Below are 22,302 nucleotides of genomic sequence, written 5' to 3'. Positions count from 1 at the left end.
ATTCCTTTATGACTCAATGCCTCGTTATATCCGCATACGTATCTAATGATGTATAGTTGCTCTGCTTGTCAACACTGATAATGAGTCTTGTTATATTACGCAGCTCACAGCTATCTTCCTGAAATGCATATGATGCCACCTTCGTATTTAAGGAATTTCTTCCTACAATTTGGTATGTAATTTTTAAATTTCACAATCGGTATGTACAACGGATCCCTGTTTATCTGGACAGTAGCATTCCCCTTGAAATCGTCCGGAATGACGAATGACCGGTAAGTGAAACTTTGTTTCGGAGTAATATCACCTTGTTACTGTAGTAGCATTTCCAGGTGGAAATTGACCCGCCTTCAACTGTTCTGAAGCGGGTGTCCGGATAGACGGGGTCCAGATTAACGAGGTTTCACTGTGTATGCCTCATCTGTGTTCGCTGCAAGTGCATAATTTATAAGCAGCTTGAATTGTTAACAAACATGCTTTTTATCGGGTTACAGCTGGCCCGGTATCTCCCGCGTTTACAGCACGGGTTGCATATTTGCATGCATTACCCCGCGCATGCACTGTCACGTACATGCATTGTTACGCGCATGCATTGTCTTCCATGCATCTCTCGTTGCGTTGGACAGCCTACCCAAGTTTACCTGTCATTCGTTCTATGCCCCGCGTTTTTCTCAAAGCGTTTTTGTGTATCATATACGCGTTTGAATGCGTTGACTATTGGTGAATCTGTGGACGCTAGCCATGCGTGTGTGTGGGCCGACAACTGCACGATTCATTGACAGACGCTGCTCGTGTTGAAATAGGCGGTGAGTCACATTTTATCTTACACTTTGGTTTTAAAATAGTTTATTCTCATACCGAACGGCGTTGGTGTACAAGTTGGACTAACATAGGATGCTTGCTAGTATTTCATATAAAACGGACAGAGAAACACCCCCACTCCCCCGACGAAGTTTCTACACACACATCTTCTTCCTCTCTCACTCCACCCACGTCGCTGCTTTAGGGTTCTTCTTCTTTTCCTCATCCTTCTCCGCGTTCTACTTCCCCTTTCCTTCTCATTTTCTTCTTCTCCTTCCGCTTCTTCTCCCTTTTCTTCTTCTTCTTCGTCTTCTTGTGTCAATGCGTTTTTAGTGAGTGCACTCACACACCAGACTGCGTGTCACTGATAGGTCCGTATCGCCCATCACCCTGTACTGACTTGGGTCTGATAACACTTCTCTGCCGGCCGATCGACCTGCGTCCAGCCTGGTTGTACGTTATCCTATTTAGTACAAACACAACACGTGTTTTTCTTTACCCTCCGAACGCGACTCCAAACATAACCCCAGACTAATTAAATCTTATCGTCACCTTCATGCATTATGTAACACCAGGCGCAGTCCTTTTTTCGAATCCGGAAGTGATTCGACCCCCAACCCCTTGAAAAAGTTGTTATTGAAATAAATACTCGTGTGTAGAGTCAAGTACCACACACACACACACACACACACACACACACACACACACACACACACACACACACACACACGCACACAAACAAACACACACACACACACAAACAAACACACACACCTCAATCCCCACAACCCGTCCCACACACACTTACCTAATTTTATTACAAATGTATGTGTTTATAATATTCATAACAGGGACACCACGACACACGAAAGCTTGGCACATTGTCACTAGGAGGCAACGTATGGACACAAATTTCATTTCATATGATTTTATTTTGTCCAATAAAACAAAGGTTTCCTGAGGTTTCCGGCCCATCTAGACTTGATAAATGCTAAGATACAATGATCGGAATGACGTGCGCGTTTCCTGTGTAATTGTCTTCATCATCGAGTTAGAAGGGGGTTATATGATATATATATGAATATTGTGGCTTGTTCTTGGCAGCACAAACACTTACGACCCAGCTTCTATATATCACTGCATGGCAAGTGCATGTATAGCACACGGCGCATCCTGTTCTATATAATTCACGTCCCACACATGTCGTGCTGTAATATCCGACTCGACCTACTACTGACCATAAATAGACCACACGTCCTCCTGACTGACTGATGAGGACTAGTTTCTCGCCGCACCTCCAACAATCAACCCAGCCGCAACATCATCACCGCCTTCAACATCCACCAAACTCCCAATGTCCATTCCACCTTCATATGCAACCCCAGCCTCAAGCACCAACCGAAAATCTTAACCTTGACCCCACTCTCAACATAACCTTCATCTTCAACATACGCCACACCTTCAACACCCGCTACACCTTCTACATCCACCACACCTTCAAGCACATCTTCAACACCCGCCACACCTTTAACAACCGTCACACCTACAACATCCGCCACAAGTTCAACATCCACCACACCTTCAACACCCGCCACACATTCAACACCCATCACACCTTCAACATCCACCACACCTTTAACAACCGTCACACCTTCAACATCCGCCACAAGTTCAACATCCACCACACCTTCAACACCCGCCACACATTCAACACCCATCACACCTTCAACATCCAGCACACCTTCAACATCCACCACACCTTCAACAGCCATCACACCTTCAACATCCAGCACACCTTCAACATCCACCACACCTTTAACATCCGCTACACCTTCAACATCCACCACACCTTCAACACCCGCCACACATTCAACACCGGCCACAACTTCCATTCACCACACCTTCCACGTCCACCACACCTTCAACATTCGCAACACCTTCACACCGACCACACCTTCAATACCCGCGACACCTTTAACACGCCGGCCACACCTTCAACGCCCTCCACAACTTCCATTCACCACACCTTCAACATCCACCACACTTTCAACACCCATCACACCTTCAACAACGGCCACACCTTCAACACCCTCCACAACTTCCATTCACCACACCTTCAACAACCACCACACCTTCAACACCCATCACATCTTCAACACCGGCCACACCTTCATCACCCTCCACAACTTCCACATCCACCACACCTTCCACATTATCCACACTTTCAACATCCACCACACCTTCCACATCCAACACACCTTCCACATCCAACACACCTTCAACATCCACCACATCTTCAACATCCACCACACCTTCAACACCTACCTACCTTCAACACACACACATTCAACATCCACCACACCTCCAACATTCACCAAAATTTCAACATCCACCACACCTTCAACATCCACCACACCTTCAACACCAGACACACCTTCAAGACCGACAACACCTTGAACACCTGCCACACCTTCAACACCCTCCACAACTTATACATCCACCACACCTTCCACATCCACACCACCTTCCCCATCCACCACACCTTCAACGGCCACCACACCTTCAACACCGACCACACCTTCAACACCCGCTTACCTTCAACATCAACCACATCCACCACACCTTCAACACCTAACACACTTTCAACACCCGCTCACCTTCAACATTCTATTGCAACTTCCACATCCACCACACCTTCTACATCCACCACACCTTCAACATCCATCACACCTTAAAAACCTACCTACCTTCAACACCCACACATTCAACATCAGCAACACCTTCAACACCCGCACACCTACAACATCCACCAAACCTTCAACACCCACTCACATTCAACATTCTATTGCAACTTCCACATCCACCACACCTTCTACTTCCACCACACCTTCAACACCCACCACACCTTCAACATCCACCAAACCCTCAATCCCCGCCACTCCTTCAACATCAGCCACACCTTCAACACCCACTCACCTTCAACATTCTTTTGCAACTTCCACATCCACCACACCTTCCACATCCACCACACCTTCAACATCCACAACATCTTCAACACCCGTCACACCTTCAACACCCTCCACACGTTCAACACACACCACACCTTCCACATCCACCACACCTTCCACATCCAACACACCTTCCACATCAACACACCTTCAACACCCTCCACACGTTCAACACACACCACACCTTCCACATCCACCACACCTTCCACATCCACCACACCTTCCACATCCATCACACCTTCCACATCCAACACACCTTCAACACCTACCTACCTTCAATACCCACATATTCAACATCCGCCACACCTTCCACACCGGCCACACCTTTAACACCCAGACATCATTCAACATCTACCACACTTCAACATCCACCATACCTTCAACATCAACCACACTTTCAACATCCACCACACCTTCAACACCCTCCACAACTCCGAGATCCACCACACCTTCAGCATCCACCACACCATCCACATCCACCACACCTTCAACATCCGCCACACCTTCCACACCAGCCACACCTTCAACACCCAGACATTCAACATCTACCACACTTCAACATCCACCATACCTTCAACATCCCTACACCTTCAACATCCACCACACCTTCAACACCCGCCACACATTCAACATCCATCACTCCTTCAACACCCTCCACATCTCCCAGGTCCACCACACTCCGACATCCACCACACATTCAGCAGCCGCCACACCTTTAACACCCTCCACAACTCCCAGATCCACCACACCTTCAACATCCACCACACCTTCAACATCAACCCCTATCCCCTCCCTCAACATCCATCACTCCTTCAACACCCTCCACATCTCCCAGGTCCACCACACTTCGACATCCAACACACATTCAGCACCCGCAATACCTTTAACACCCTCCACAACTCCCAGATCCACCACACCTTCCACATCCACCACACCTTCCACATCCACCACGACTTCCACATCCACCACACCTTCAACATCCTCCACACCTTCCACATCCACCACACCTTCCACATCGAAAACACCTTCCACATCCACCACACCTTCAACACCCTCCACACCTTCCACATCCAGCACACCTTCAACACCCTCCACATCTCCCAGATCCACCACACCTTAAACATCCTCCACACCTTCCACATCCACCCCTATCCCCTCCCTCAACACCCATCACACCTTCAACATCCCCCTATCCCCTCCCTCAACACCCATCACACCTTCAACATCCCCCTATCCCCTCCCTCAACACCCACCACACCTTCAACATCCCCCTATCCCCTCCCTCAACACCCACCACACCTTCAACATCCCCCTATCCCCTCCCTCAACACACACCACACCTTCAACATCAACCCTATCCCCTCCCTCAACATCCACCACACCTTTAACATCCCCCCTATCCCCTCCCTCAACACCAACCACACCTTCAACATCCCCCTATCCCCTCCCTCAACACCCACCACACCTTCAACATCAACCCTATTCCCGCCCTCAACACCCACCACACCTTCAACATCAACCCTATCCCCTCCCACAACATCCACCACACCTTCAACATCCTCCCCTATCCCCTCCCTCAACAACCATCACACCTTCAACATCCTCCCCTATCCCCTCCCTCAACACCAATCACACCTTCAACATCCTCCCCTATCCCCTCCCACAACACCCATCACACCTTCATTATCCCCCTATCCCCTCCCTCAACATCCACCACACCTTCAACATCCTCCCCTATCCCCTCCCTCAACAACCATCACACCTTCAACATCCTCCCCTATCCCCTCCCTCAACACCAATCACACCTTCAACATCCTCCCCTATCCCCTCCCACAACACCCATCACACCTTCATTATCCCCCTATCCCCTCCCTCAACATCCACCATACCTTCAACATCCTCCCCTATTCCCGCCCTCAACACCCACCACACCTTCAACATCCCCTCTATCCCCTCCCTCAACACCCATCACACCTTCAACATCCACCCCTATCCCCTCCCTCAACACCCATCACACCTTCAACATCCACCCTTATCCCCTCCCTCAACATCCACCACACCTTCAACATCACCCTATCCCCTCCCTCAACATCCACCACACCTTCAACATCCCCCCTATCCCCTCCCTCAACACCCATCACGACTTCGACATCCCCCCCTATTCCCGCCCTCAACACCCATCACACCTTCAACATCCACCCCTATCCCCTCCCTCAACACCCATCACACCTTCAACATCCCCCTATCCCCTCCCTCAACATCCACCACACCTTCAACACCCCCCCCTATTTCCGCCCTCAACATCCACCACACCTTCAACATCCCCCCCTATCCCCTCCCTCAACATCCACCACACCTTCAACATCCCCCCCTATTCCCGCCCTTAGCATCCACCACACCTTCAACATCCCCCCTATTCCCGCCCTCAACATCCACCACACCTTCAACATCCCCCCCTTTCCCCTCCCTCAACATCCACTGCACCTTCAACATCCCCCCCCTATTCCCGCCCTCAACATCCACCACACCTTCAACATCCCCCCATATTCCCGCCCTCAACATCCACCACACCTACAACACACACCCCCCCCCCCCCTATTCCCGCCCTCAACATCCACCACACCTTCAACACCCCCCAACACCCCTATTCCCGCCCTCAATATCCACCACACCTTCAACATCCCCCCTATTCCCGCCCTCAACATCCACCACACCTTCAACATCCCCCTATTCCCGCCCTCAACATCCACCACACCTTCAACCTCCACCCCTATCCCCGCCCTCAACATCCACCACCTAATATAGTGTATTGAAAACTGACATTGCTGCAGGTTTCCTCTATTTCCTTGGATAACGGGTATCATAATGAATGCAATACCACTTTAAACTATCGATAGAGGGGGCACGGGTCTTCCAGTCGTAGCTGTGCAGAATTAGATGTGCCACAAAACAGGGTTCGAATCTTAGAATCGCGCAGAGTATGTTTTTAGATTTGTCAGCACAAAACCTGTCCTCATGGATTTTACCTAAGTTGTAAACGTCTGCGACCTGCATCACTTGGGGCTTTCCTCCCACAGCAAGGGGTGTCAGTATGTCACAATATCACAATACTATTGCAATAGTTGAAACTACCACACTCATATGTTGCAAAAGTATTGCGATAGTGTTTTTACCAATTGCAATATTATAACAATAGAATAAACTATTACAAAACCATTCCAAAAGCATAGCAAATCTCTGCCTAAAGCAGTCAGTGGCACGATTCATATATCAGTTAATGATAATACCAGGTGTTCGCGAAAAGGTCAGCGAATCCTGTCCCCCGTGGCACCCGTCACAAACACATGCAGAGGCAGGTCAAGTGTTCACCTGAAAAAACACGTGAAGATATGCTACGATTCTAAATAGGTCAATTGCATCTGTCATCCTCTTGGTCAAATTTACCATGTCCATCAAATGTCTACCTTGACACGTATTGGAAGCTTCACTGCGGTCTTAAATGATATAACCCTGATCAAACAACTTTTGAGCAGGTGTTGTCAAGAAAAAATGCCCTTGATAGTCAACAGGCTATGCTGTAAACCAATAGTGTATCCTGTTTCAATGACACAAGTACATGTCAGCCTCAGTGTTTATAGATTATTTGTGAGTGAGTGAGTATGGTTTTAAGCCGCTTTTAGCAATATTCCAGCAATCTCACGGCGTGAGACACCAGAAATGGGCTTCGCACATTGCATCCATGTCGGGAATTGAACCCGGGTCTACGGCGTGACGAGCGAACGCTTTAACCACTAGGCCACCCGACGCCCCAAAAAATATTGAGTGAGCCCAAATATCAGAGATATTTTTGACACATCTTAGACTAATTTGACACATGAATGAAGGTTTCTGTGAATTCAGTGAAAAACACCTCTCGCGGTATATTTATGACGTGTGCTTAATTCAAACTAAGGCATATCTAAATTTGTATTTCTACCTTCCGCATTGAAGCTTTGTGCAAGAGCTGTGTAAAATGACTTCCTGACAGTGTATTGGGTATTGCAGTGAATGGTATACTGTTTCCCGGTATTCTGTCAGTGGTTACATATTAAGACGAGGATGCCAAGTTGTAAGTTTCCACAAACCGCCTATCGGTGACAACAAGGGCTAGTCACGTGTTGGTACAGGGGCCGTGGCTGCTGGGTTGGGGTATTCCCCGAGTTTACCGCTTGGTAATAAGATTAGCATGTGAATGGCGTGAGATGCGGATATGATAGATGAATTTTGCTGAAGCATTGGCGTTATTATGTAGATATGATTTGCATCTCGATCAACGCCATATTAGGACACAAGGTTGAAAATCATTCGTTGGCTAACTTAGAGTCTCGTTCGTAAAGGCCGATAAGGATTCGTAGGAAATGAAACGGTGTGAATTGCAAACAAATACATGTTGGATCGGTATCATGTGCTTTGAGAATATAGAAGCAAGTTCTTTCAGGAAGTGTTTGACATCATGACTGGCGGCCATTAAACGTGAACTCGCGTAATTAGGTCCTATCTGAGACAATGACTGGCGGACATTATCCGTGCTGCACGTGCATTTAGGTCCTGTCTGACCTTATGACTTGTTGACATTATCCGTGCTGCACGTGTATTTAGGTCCTGTCTGAGCTTATGACTGGCGGACATTATCCGTGCTGCACGTGTAATTAGGTCCGGTCTGAGCTTATTACTAGCAGACTTAATCCGTGCTGCACGTGTATTTAGGTCCTGTCTGAGTTCATGACTGGCAGACATTATCCGTGCTGCACGTGTATTTAGGTCCTGTCTGAGCTTATGACTGGCGGACATTATCCGTGATGCACGTGTATTTAGGTCCTGTCTGTTAACAGTAGTGTCAGTTAGTTACTATGGAGATGCATTATTGTTCTGCCTTGTAACATCGGCATCAATTGGTTACTATGGAAATGCAATTTTGTCCTGTCTGGTAACATCGGCGTCAGTTGGTTACCATGGAGATGCTATACTGTACTCTCTGGTAACATCGGCGTCAGTAAGTTACTATGGAGATGCACTACTGGTTTGTCTGGTAACATTCATGTTAGTGATTACATGAAAAAACGTTTAGTATACGGGTTGTATTTTATCTATATGTTCCTGTTCAAGCAAGACAGTGAAAAGTTCAGGATTAATCGAAATAACATTCCCAAAGCTCTTTTAATCATCTTGGTGCTGTTGTTGGTTGAAATACTTCCATTTAACACTTCCGTATAACCGAAAAGAAAAGGGACGTCATATATTACCGATCGATTTTTATGACGGGCGATCTGTCTGAGATGAGTAATGGTGATTAAATAAAAATCGAATTTCCTTAAGCCTGTCGTTAGGGATTAGGAGGGAAATACCGCCTCAGAAGTAAAACTATTCAGAAAAAAGAAGCAGATTTAGGTCCATTTCAAGGCCCCGTCCCACAAAGCGATCGTAGTACCAACACGATCGTAACTCTCATACTTTAACAAAGATTTACGACAGTCGTAGCGCTACGACGATCTCATTAAAATCATATCTTAGTTCTCGCTATAGCCTAACAAAGCGTCGAGGCACAGAGATACATTTATGCAACTGGATCCACGGATTATCTTGTGTTACTTTAGTTCCTTTAATATTTGAATAAATAAAATATTGAAATTTAAATTCAAAATTAAATGAAATACAATTTACTTGCATAACTTCAGTGTGTGGTCATAAATCATGTAAACTCTTATCTGGACATCTTTAAATTCAGTGCTCGAGGAATGTGGCTGTGAAGGTCTGTTTGAAGTAAGGACGCGGCAAACTTTGGGATATAGGACCATTGCTATTGATTTTCTTAGCTAAGCCAGGAGCTAAAAACTGGAGTGAGCGGTTATATCGTGAGTTAGTGAGTGAGTGAGTGAGTGAGAAGTGAGCGGTTGCATCATGAGTGAGTGAGTGAGAAGTGAGCGGTTGTATCATGAGTGAGTGAGTGAGTGAGTGAGAAGTGAGCGGTTGTATCATGAGTGAGTGAGTGAGAAGTGAGCGGTTGTATCATGAGTGAGTGAGTGAGTGAGAAGTGAGCGGTTGTATCATGAGTGAGTGAGTGAGTGAGTGAGTGAGTGAGTGAGAAGTGAGCGGTTGCATCATGAGCGAGTGAGTGAGTGAGAAGTGAGCGGTTGTATCATGAGTGAGTGAGTGAGTGAGTGAGTGAGTGAGAAGTGAGCGGTTGTATCATGAGTGAGTGAGTGAGTGAGAGACTGAGCATGAATGAGTGAGTGACTGTTTGCGATAATGAGTGAGTGGTTGTGATCATGATTGAGCAAGTCTTGGTCTGGACATACAACCCTTTCAGAATGAGTGAGAGACTTTCCTATCAGAGAGGTTACAAGAATTCATCCACAGATTATGTCAATACATTCTCGTGCAGATGGGTGAGAGAGTGAGTGAGTGAGAAGTGAGCGGTTGTATCATGAGTGAGTGAGTGAGTGAGAGACTGAGCATGAATGAGTGAGTGACGGTTTGTGATCATGAGTGAGTGGTTTTGATCATGATTGAGCAAGTCTTGGTCTGGACATACAACCCTTTCAGAATGAGTGAGAGACTTTCCTATCAGAGAGGTTACAAGAATTCACCCACAGATTATGTCAATACATTCTCTGGCAGATGGGTGAGTGAGTGAGTGAGTTGATGCGACGTTATTTCACGACGTGTCGTCGTAATGTGTGAGAAAAATCCAAATGAGATGGTTAGTATTTCGTCTGGTCATAAATGTTGCAGGATCGAAAAACCAACAATAGGCTTCAAACGTTATACCGGCCCAGTGGAATGCATCTTCCCGAGGCAAGAGAGTTAACTGACTATAAAAGTCCAGTTTCCACCCTTGCCGAACTAGGCTGGTATTATGGAGTTATATTTTGGCTGGACTAACGAGTCTATGCATAGTCCAATCAAAATTACGCTCCGAAATCGAAATCCAGTTCGTAAATTGCCATGCAGATTTCGATCGATTGCAGGATTTGTAATGCATGTGCAGCGCTAATTCGTTGTCAACAGATATTTTCTAAATCTTTGCATGTTTTTAATCAAGGTGCTCACGTGATTTGATGCACTTCGCAATGTAAGACTCGTTTTATCACAAGTTATGGATCTTGATTATCGATCAGATCGTCTTGACTGGGCGCCGCCGTTTTGTTTGAAGCAAATGCAAGTGATATGAGAGTTGGAATCTGATTGGTCTATAGGAGAGGCATAGAAGGGACATAACTCGTAACAGCCACTGGTGGCGCTACGATCGAGCCCTTTTTAAGTCAGTTACCTCTCTTGCCTCGGGAAGATGAATGGAATGCGTTTCATGGTACCCCGACGGACGTGACCCGTGAAGATCCAGGATAGAATAGGTCTTCAGCAACCCATGCTTGCCGTAAAAGGCAACTATGCTTGTCGTAAGAGGCGACTAACCGGATCGGGTGGTCAGGCTCGCTGACTTGGTTGATGCATGTCATCGATCCCAAATGCGTGGATCGATGCTCATGATATCAATCACTGGAATATCTGGTCCAGAGTCGATTATTTACAGACCGCCGTTATAAAGCTGAAATATTGCTGAGTGCGGCGTTAAACAACAAACCAACCAGCGAAAGTACATTTCACAATTAGATAACTAAAAAAAATGCCTGTTAACAATCTATAAACAGCTGGAGATGTCTGACCTTAGCCATGTCACGTCAGACAATCATCTCGGTATGGTTTATAAGGCAGTGGTACTGACTGGTATTGGGAATTTTCCCAAACACAGCAATTTGATTCTAGAATTAAAGACGACCTACGTGCAGTTAAAGGCGTGTTCGGTTCCGGCTATATGCGCACCATAGTTACGTCAATACACTGGCTGTGTGGGTGACAGTGGCTGTCAATACAATGACTGTGTGGTTGACAAAGGCTGTGTGGTTGACAAAGGCTGTATGGATGGCAAAGGCTGTATGGATGGCAAAGGCTGTATGGGTGACAATGGCTGTATGGGTGACAAAGGCTGTATGGGTGACAATGGCTGTATGGGTGACAATGGCTGTATGGGTGACAATGGCTGTATGGGTGACAATGGCTGTATGGGTGACAATGGCTGTATGGGTGACAATGGCTGTATGGGTGACAATGGCTGTATGGGTGACAATGGCTGTATGCAGCTCTTTCGAACATACGCAAACAACATAGAATTGTGTTGTACCCCATTGACCGATATTCCGAGTTCCCGCTAACGCCGACCCAGTCTCTCTTTCCCGGATGTTGTGCCCACGCTCGTCTGATATGGAATGACGCATTGTTTACAAATGTCGGCCACACAAATATACCTTGTTCTCATCACCGACCGATTCTGGAGTTTAATTAGGTTTTCTTACTGCTTACTTAATTATAGTTATTTTCCTTTCCGAAGTTGCACTTTTTGGTTTAACGCTTTCAGGCGACCAAATACGCCATTCGTAAACTTGAAAATCAGGTGGTGTTAGGCTTTCATTTGGTTAGATTTCTATTCCAATTTCTTCATACAGAGTTTTCAAAGTTTAAGATGCAGTTGTGATACGGTTGCTGTTTTAGATTTAGTTGCCATGGTAGCTTATGCTGATGCGTCATTCGTTATCATGACCCCCTAGGGATTCCGGGTAAGAATTGATCTCATGTAACCTATGGTTTTCGTAAAAATGCAACTAAATTGAGCGTATGGTCAGGTTCGGTGAGTTGATTGATTGAGTGTCATCGTACCCCGACGGCGTGTGACGCGGTTCATGATATCAACCACTGGTTTGGGTGGTCCAGAATCGATTATTTATCGGCCACCGTGATGTGCAATCCGTAAAACAACAAAGAAACAACAGTTTCCATGTCAACCATAATTGTCATAAAGATGTGTCATCGTATTCACACTGAAAGGATTGTAAACCGTTTACAGAACAGAAAAAAATGCAAAGAACGTCTCAAGAATGCAGTGCGTTTTATATTAGAGGCATGTTAATCTTCGTAAGAGGGATTAGAGTCAATATTTACATTACAAACAACACCCATCTGGACTGATAATCGCCTGATAAACTCCAGACTAGAGTTTGTGCAAAAGGATTTCGGAATGTCCAACCGCAGATATATAGATAAGATGCAAATGTAGCGTCCTAGCTTCGCCCATAACTGTGCCATGACGTCACAGGGGACAAGGATTTGCTTTTTATCTGTTGAATATTTTCGCACGCTGTTTATCTTAACTCTACGCCCTGGATTAACGAAGCCATGTTGCTTTTTGACGTCATGCATGAATTTGTTAAATTTGTTAAAAAATGTTTTAGAAGACCTGAATACCCCATGTAACGAACATAATCTCACAACCACAGGTAAACACTGATGAAATCGTAAGCAAAACTGTATCCGGTCTTATTAGCATAATAGGCCCCGCCCATTGTCAAACAGAAGAGCTCGTGAATATTCAGTACTACTTCCTGTTCGATCGTTCCGGTTTCCAGTGAGCAAGAAAGTCTGTCAAACCATACGACATTTAGACATGATCATGCTTCTTCCAGCGCCGGGCCGTGACGAGTCGAGACCTTCAATGTACATGCCATGGACCACCACAGTGCCGGTCCCCCCTCCCGTCACCCCCGCGCCGTACCACACACCCTTAGTGCCAACTAGCCTCGGTGAGTACCTTAATTCAGTCTCGGGTAAAACGAGATCTCGCGTTGTTTCATCTCATATCATATTTTCATATACATCATCTGTATTTTTGTCAGGGAGCAAAAACATTCTTTGAAATATTCATTTATTGTGATCCTACTTCTACAATTTGGTATGCAGGGTATTGGGGGCGCGGGGGGGGGGGGGGTGTTAGAAAATATCGCTTGGTTGTCATATTTGGTAAAATGAACTGTAAACAAATATTTGTTCTAGCTTTACAAGCAGCAGAAGCAGCAGAGGTAGCAGTAGTAGTAGAGGTAGTAGTAGTAGTAGTAGTAGTAGTAGTAGAGGTAGTAGTAGAAGTAGTATTTCAGTAGTAGTAGTAGTAGTAGTAGTAGTAGTAGTAGTAGTAGTAGTAGTAGTAGTAGTAGTAGTAGTTCATTACCATAAAAGAACATTTACATTTCTGAATAACATTAAATCAAGATCACAAAGTTGTTCGGGTTGAATTTTCTAAAAAGGTTAGATTCGGAGCGTTTGATTTAGAAACTTCTTAAGTCAGTATACAATGCTTATGAATCTTGTCTCTTAATTGTACATTGTTAAATGTCGGATTTATTATCAAGCAAAATCTCTCTATCTCTCTATCTATCTCTCCATCCATCCATTTATTTATTTATTTATTTATTTATTTATTTTCTCCAACGCATTTAGATATGTTCAGTGTCGCTTAGTTAACATTTAATATCCATACGGTATTTGGTCGTGGATAACCGTTGATAAATATATGGTATACTATATTTGTATTTGTTGTATTATCAAAAGCAACAATTTGATGCTATCGCAAATACTGCAATGAAATCATGATCAACAATCGCTGAGGGTCAAATAAGGTGAAACTACAGCAACATAGTAAACGTCCATTCATGTTACTCTGGATACTTGTGAATGAGACAACTCGCCGACCCCACCTGGGGTGGGGGCCCAACTGATAGCGAGTTTCACAATGGTCTCAGCGAGCAAGATGAATGCTGTTTTTGTTATGTTGCAGTTCAGCAATACAAATATTTGAGAAGTTTCACACGTGTCTCGGAAAATATAAGTCAAAAGCTTTAAGTTTCCTAAGTAGGGATGGATGGGTTATTTATATATGTCATTGTTTCATAAATCATGCATCTCGGTACCTTAAATGAAACTGTATTACAGATTTGTTTTTAGGGGAATTGTTTTTGTTCTGTTCTGTTTATGTATTTCATTTTGCTTGGGTTTTTTTGTTATTGTTTGTTTTGGTTGATTTTTGTGGTTTTTTTTGCTTTGTGTTTTTAAGGTTTTTTTTGTTTTTTGGGGGGGTTGTTGTTGGGGTTTTTTGTTGGGGTTTTTTGGGGGGGAGGGGTAGGTGTAGTTTTGATGTGTTTATTCCCTTTGTTAGTAGGATATGTTTTTGTTGTTTGTTTATTTTTTATTTGTTGGTATTTGGTAGGGTTGCTTCTTTCTCTAGTATCTGTGCGCCATGTCAGTAGCTGTACAAATAACAAGTTCACAACGTAAATGCCTACGGCTGATACAGTTTAGTTTTGTGGTACAGCTGAACTGTCGGGGGGCGGCCTGCGTTGCCATCGCTCATTGAAGTTCATGAAAATTTTAATTCCAAATTTATTTTATTTCAACGGATGACAAAATCCCGTTGTTGTCATATACATTTGAGTAAATATATATATATATAATATAAATAAAATAGAAATTGCATGTTTAAGAATTATTTCAGTATCGTTAAGCCACGACATCATCGACACTTGACAAACACAGTAATGTCCGCACTGATCTTCATAGTGTTGGGACGATGCCTTAGGTATGCAAATACCATCTTTTCCAAAGTAACAAATAAATTCGTCACGACAAACATTCTGGAAACGTAATTTCTCAAACAACGATACGATCCCGTGACTAAAAAAAGGAATCGAATTATTATATTATTGCAATAACGAACGCTTTTTAATGTTACTTACTTATTGAAAATAATTAAAAATGATTATTCTAACAATTTCTATTTTAGTATTCATGTCATTGTAACGTTCAGGTATTGAATATGTTGCAGTCAAATCATACAACCATTCAGTTTGTTTGTTGTTTAACGCGCATCAGCAATATTCCAGCCATATGACGGCGGTCTGTAAATTATTCAGTCTGAACCAGACCAGATTGGGTATTAATTAATGCAGCTGGAGACAATGACATGCATCAACCAAGTCAGCGAGACTGACCACCTGATCCCGTTAGTCGCCTCTCACGACAAACACAGGTTGCTGAAGTCCTCTTCAAACCCGGATCTTCACGGGGGCAACGGTTTGGTATCTAATATCTATATTGTTTTCGGACTTCGGGGCCTGGCCGTCCATGGCCCGATTTCACGACGTTTAAATTGATTGATTGTTCTTCAAACTTCTAAATGCATATCAAAGACTCGATTAGGCTGAAATGGATATATCAGGTGCATATTTAAAATTGTAAGTTTATTTGAAGAATATATGCTTTGGTGTTCAGTTTTGAGAGAAATATTATTCATATTATTAGATGACAAAATTGCCTCAGTGTTCTAAATATTTATGATTTTTACTGGCTTGTGGCAATTACTTATAAAAAGTAAGAGGCGACTAGAGGGATCGGGTGGTCAGGCTCGCTGACTTGGTTGATGCATGTCATCGTATCCCAATTGCGTGGGTCGATGCTCATGATGTCAGTCACTGGATTGTCTGGCCCAGACTCGATTATTTACAGACCACCGTCATGTAGCCGGAATATTGCTGAGTGCGGCTTTAAATAACAACACACAAAAATGTATGTAAGAAATGTTCAACAAGTATCATTGGTGTTGAATAACTCGATCTGACAATTGAACCTGCATATCTGCATAGTCCATGCAGTCGACAACAACAGCAGGTGAAGGATGTTTGCTCGTGGGCTGCTGTGCATGCCTCGAGTCAACGTGCAATACACGTAGAGCATGAACTCCACGTGCACCGCGTCACGTTCCATAGTAGTCACCTGTTCAGTGGAAATGGACTCTTCCGCTGCAGCGGAACGCCTTCTGTGCCAATACGCGGTCTCTCTCTCTCTCTCTCTCTCTCTCTCTCTCTCTCTCTCTCTCTCTCTCTCATAGTCTTCAGGTACAAATACAGTATATTATATACACTGTCGGACTTCTAGTGATCTCGGCATTAGCTATTACACAGATGAGGGAGGGGCATGGAATCCAAGTCGTCTGAGGCGCCGATGTGCACAGCTACGTTCCTTAATTAGGTGTATAAGAATCCCATAATCGAGAAATCGACTCCCATAAACTGATTTGTCAGGACCATACATGTACTCTCTCTCTCTCTCTCTCTCTCTCTCTCTCTCTCTCTCTCTCTCTCTCCGCCTCTCTCTCCTCTCTCCGTCTCTCTCTCCGTCTCTCTCTCCTCTCTCTCTCCTCTCCCTCTCCGTCTCTCTCTCCTCTCTCTCTCCGTCTCTCTCTCCGTCTCTCTCCTCTCTCCGTCTCTCTCTCTCCTCTCTCCGTCTCTCTCTCTCCTCTCTCTCTCCGTCTCTCTCTCCTCTCTCTCCGTCTCTCTCTCCTCTCTCTCTCTCTCTCTCTCTCTCTCTCTCTCTCTCTCTGTGTTGAAGTAATGGCAGTACAACCTATATTTCCGAACTAAGATTATGCCATACATGCCCGTGTCTGTTGTAGTCCAACCGCCTCACACATGGACCAAGAACGAGGTTCGAGTCTGGTTGGAGTGGTGTGCAGGGGAGTTCTCAATAGAGCCTGTCGCGCCAGACAAGTTCGACATGAACGGTAAGAGTGACTGTCAAAGAGTATCTGTTCCTGAAAATGTTCCTTTGTATTATTTTCTCTAGGGGAATTAAACCAATGGAACAGTTCTTTTTATGAAAATCTGCCACTACCGGGAGTTTTGTTCCCCCTCATTTCTCTAAGTGTATTTTTTTACCCATGAAGATCAGGGTAGAGAACAGTTCTTCAACAACTCATCCTTTTTGTAAGAGTGAGTTTGGCGCCACTTTTAACAGTATTCCAGTTATATCACGGCGTGTCAGCTTAATGTGGGAGGAAAGCCCGAAGTGATGCAGGTCTTAGACGTTTACAACTTTGGTGAAACTCACGTGCTGACAAACCTAGAAACATAACAGGGGCGAACTGGGATTCGCAATTACACGCTTCTGGCGTAGCCAAGAGACGCAACTCTGCACAGCGAAATGTGGCGCCTTAGACGACTAACTGGACCGGGTGGTCAGACTCGGTGACTTGGGAGATGTATGTCATCGTATCCCAGTTGCGTGGATCGATGTTAATGATATCAATCACTGGATTGTCTGGTCCAGACTCGATTATTTAAAGACCGCCGACATATAGTAGGAATATTCCTGAGTGCGGCGTTAAACAACAAACAAAACTGACCGCCGTCATATAGTTGGAATATTTCTGAGTGCGGCGTTAAACAACAAACAAACAAGCTAACAATTTTTTTAGGTCCGGTATAAATTTCCTCGTGGAAATGTTTTCCATCTCTAACCCTATCACTCACCTTGACCCTGACCTTGACCCTGACCTTGGCCCTGACCCTGACCCACGTGTATAAATGTGCTTATCTGAACCTTAAATACGTATGTTGATATCTTCGACTCACTGAAAATATGTTCCACAGGCATGTGCACAATCTCGAGATACATTTACATAGGCAAAACTTGTTCCGGGTCGATCATCGTTGACATGACCCCCACCCATGAAATTCCTGTCTTTCTAATGAGACCTCGAGCGAGCAGATTGAGGCGTTGTGTATTTTTTGTGTATTTGTTGTTTTACGGCACAGTCAGACAACTATTTGCCACAAAACCCTTTCCAAAGCCACAAGTCGATTGCACGATTCCGACTGTATCGTGAGCACGTATTTATGAATCACTATCAAATAGTGATGATACCAGGTGTTCGCGGAAAGGTGAGCAGATCCTGCCCCCTGGTGGTGCCTGTCACAAACACATGCAAAGGCAAGTCAGTTGTTCACACGAAAAAAAACATGGGAACATAGGGAACAAGTCGAAATAGGAATTGCATTTGACGTCATTTTTGTCACTGATGTGTCAAATTTGGAAATGTCCTCCACATGTCCTCCATAAAACCAGTGGTTGATAGTATGAACAACACTTCCCATGTTCAATCAAGTCACCAAGCCTGACTATCCGATCTACTTTGTCCTATGACATTGGTAAATGGGGACCAATTATAACCGGAGATGTTTATAAGCAATGATGCCATGGTTATTTCGTACAAATGTTCTCTGACATGTACCACGTGCTTGTCCTCAGAGCTGATTACAATGGGGATCGGGTGGTCAGTCCCCGTGGCTTACCTGACAGCGTGTCATATTGACCCAAATTGTTGTATCGTTACTCATTATATCGACCACTAGTCTGCCTGGTCCATATTCAGTTTTTTGCATGACGCCGTAATATGGTCTGAATATCATTGATTGCGGCATAAAGAACATTCTGCCATTGATGATGACGCATTCTCTTATCATTTGATATCTTTTGTATATGGACCACGACTTGAAAGTTTAAGGATTTCGCCGACTCAAACGCTTCAATCAAAAAATGATTAAATTTATTTTTATATCCCGATCTTTAATGGCCTGGGAACCTTTCTAAATGATAATTGATCAAAGAGTAATTGATTTCAGTCTCTGGCCACTAGAAATAATTATGAAAACGCAATCCTTTTCAGAAGCAAATACATACACGTGTCACGTCTCAAATACTGAACACCCTGAAAAAAATCGACCAACCAAACAATTCCATGCAAAATGCAAAATAGAATTGTTATTTTTAATTAAATTCCGACCTAACCAAAATTATGAGTAACACAAAATCTGAAACTCAAGTAAATGGGGTTGTTTTGTTTTGAAAAATAGGATATGTTCTGGTACAGTATACTCGTACGTACAGGTTGTGCCTACGGCAAACGGGTGCAATTAGATAAAGATTGTTGACCGGCACACCTTGATTTTATATTATACCCTAGCTTCTTGTAAACGATATCAACCATCATCCATCGTGATTTAGGGTATGTGCACAGGTCAACCCTACCCCGCATAATTGTGGGGACAGAAGAAGTGCACCTGTTTATTTCGGCACCACGCTAACCCACGCCCACGCCCTCACCCATCACTCGCTAGCCTGCGTCTGCTGTGGTAAACAACTCATTTGTAAAACAGTTTCTTTGTATGAAATGTGAAATGCATTGTAAATAATCCCACTTGACATTTGTACATACCCCTATGCTTGAATGTGATATCATGCAGTTTACAACCCCTTAAGGCACCAAACGTGATTGTGCATACATATTAGATAAGATGAGGGTTTGTTTCGTAAGAAAAAGTATTTTTTAACAGTTCCAGACTGACGGACATGTTGCCATACACGATCCTTCATCCTATGTCCCTACAGTCACACTGACCCCTGTTGTCCCTACAGTCACACTGACCCCCCCCCCCCCCCCCCCCCCCCGTCCGTCCCTATAGTCACACCGACCCCTGCTGTCTATCCCTACTTTCACACTGACCCCTGTTGTCTGTCCCTACAGTCAAACTGACCCCTGATGTCTGTCCCTACAGTCACACTGACCCCTGATGTCTGTCCCACAGTCAAACTTACCCCTGTTGTCTAACCCTACAGTCACACTGACCCATGTTGTCTGTCCCTACAGTCACACTGACCCCTGATGTCTGTTCCTACAGTCACACTGACCCCTGTTGTCTGTCCCTACAGTCATACTGACCCCTGTTGTCTGTCCCTACAGTCACACTGACCCCTGTTGTCTGTCCCTATAGTCAAACTGACCCCTGTTGTCTGTCCCTACAGTCACACTGACCCCTTTTGCCTGTCCCTACAGTCACAATGACCTCTGTTGTCTATCCCTACAGTCACACTGACCCCTGTTGCCTGTCCCTACATTTACACTGACCCATGTTGTCCCTACAGTCACACACTGACCCGTGTTCTCCCTTTAGTCACACACTGACCCCTATTTACGTGTTGCAGGAAAGGCTCTCGGTCTCTTGACCCGGGCTGACTTCATGGAGCGTGACCCCACATCGGGAGACCTCCTGTTTAATGCTCTACAAAGACTTATCAGCAAACACGAAAGTAAGTATGCCTAGTTTACAGTCCTCACGGTGCAGTGGTGTTCTACCTTATGCTGACAATATGACCAGAACTGTATCAAATAATCATGCATTTATATAGCGCTTCCAACTTGGACAGATGCTCAGCGCTGCAAACAGTATTTTTGTAAGAAAGGTTTGTTTATTTGCTTTTTTGTTGTTTTACGCCGCACTCAGCAATATTCCAGCTATATGACGGCGGTCTGTAAATAACCGAGTCTGGACCAGACGATCCAGTGACTGACATCATGAGCACCGATCTACGCAATTGGGATACGATGACATGCATCAACCAAGTCAGCGAGCCTGACCACCCGATCCCGTTAGTCGCCTCTTACGGCAAGCATGGGCTGGTGAAGACCTATTCTACCCCGGATCTTCACGGGTCCTTTTTTAAGGAACCTTCCTGACCTGGGCAAACAGCGATCTTAGCGTACGTCGAGCGTAACTCCAATACCTTAACACGTGCGAGCTTACTTACGAGAACCTCAGAGCTATGGTCACGTTGGCCCCAGATCATAAAACTTGAAACGTACTGATTCCCTTGTTACGTCTTCTCACTGGCGCCCTTCTTACCCTAGGGTTACTGGTTTTGTTTCAAACCAATGAGGGGCGGTCGGGTAGCCTAGTGGTTAAAGCGTTCGCTCGTCACGCCGAAGACCCGGGTTCGCTTCCCGACATGGGTACAATGTGTGAAGCCCATTTCTGGTGTCCCCCGCCGTGATATTGCTGGAATATTGCTAAAAGCGGCGTAAAACCATACTCACTCACTCACTCACTCACTCACTCACTCACTCAAACCAATGACTGATAGAGTGAACACTTGCTTTGACGTTCTGTGGCTTCGTTCTTCAGACTTAACTAGGAGTAGCCTATACGCTGTCAAAGTTCTTTCATATTCATTATCAGGGGTCTGTTCTGCCCAAACCTCCGCGCAAACCTCTCAGACAACCTCCGCGCAAACCTCTCAGACAACCTCCGCGCAAACCTCTCAGACAACCTCCGCGCAAACCTCTCAGACAACCGCCGCCGGAAAATATTCTCTCCAAGAAAGATCATGCGTTATTCGAAAATAACAGATACAGAAATACAAAGAGGTATCGAATGAAGAAGGAAGGACTAGGTGTAACATGACAATGAACAGAACATATTGGCGGTGTATTGTAAGGGTGTAAATAACCAAGAAAGACAACAGGGGTTTGGGTTAAACAATGAACGTTTGAGATGCCTTGATCATTAACGGGTACTGTCCCCTCGATTGGTCAAACATTCGTTTATACGGCATGACATGGTCGGAATCAATTCAACGACAATTTGAGGCAGTCATACCCACTCCTCTTGCGTCGCCTTGGCCAGTTCGGCTAACGTAGCGGGTGGCCTTTACTGTCGACTAACAAGTCTTTCAATAATGTCCGAACGGTTCTCTATGGGGGAAGGGTCAAGTATCATGGCTGGCCATTGCATTATGGAGACGTTTTACTGCTGGAGGTACTCATTCGCGGTGTACAGGACGCATTCCCAATCGGATCACAAAGACTGCATAGAAGCAAGAGAGAGCTAAGTGTTACCGTTGATTATGAAAACCAACAATACAAATGGCCCGGAGCGATCTGACGACCTTTCAGTGAAATGTCAAA

At 44.8% G+C, this 22,302-nt stretch overlaps 1 protein-coding gene across 13 annotated transcripts in view; it reads left to right on the top strand.

The window, feature by feature from the left end:
- The window catches only part of LOC124117566 (transcription factor ETV6-like), a 91,947-nt gene that overhangs the window by 48,537 nt on the left and 21,108 nt on the right, over positions 1-22,302 (top strand). For 10 of the 13 annotated variants that reach the window (XM_046479514.2, XM_046479517.2, XM_046479513.2 and 7 more), the window contains exons 2-4: positions 13,361-13,477; positions 17,176-17,283; positions 20,544-20,648. In XM_046479514.2, the coding sequence (XP_046335470.1) occupies positions 13,361-13,477; positions 17,176-17,283; positions 20,544-20,648 (330 nt within the window). Of the gene's footprint in view, positions 1-58; positions 273-519; positions 804-13,360; positions 13,478-17,175; positions 17,284-20,543; positions 20,649-22,302 lie in introns of those variants that run through there. The other 3 variants (XM_046479512.2, XM_046479515.2, XM_046479519.2) reach the window with 3 other exon arrangements.

Source organism: Haliotis rufescens, unplaced genomic scaffold (assembly GCF_023055435.1).
Source record: "Haliotis rufescens isolate VD_foot unplaced genomic scaffold, xgHalRufe1.0.p SCAF_6, whole genome shotgun sequence".
In the NCBI taxonomy this organism is placed as follows: domain Eukaryota; kingdom Metazoa; phylum Mollusca; class Gastropoda; order Lepetellida; family Haliotidae; genus Haliotis; species Haliotis rufescens.
The sequence above is the reverse complement of the archived record's forward strand: the minus strand, read 5'-3'. Positions and strand labels throughout refer to the sequence as shown.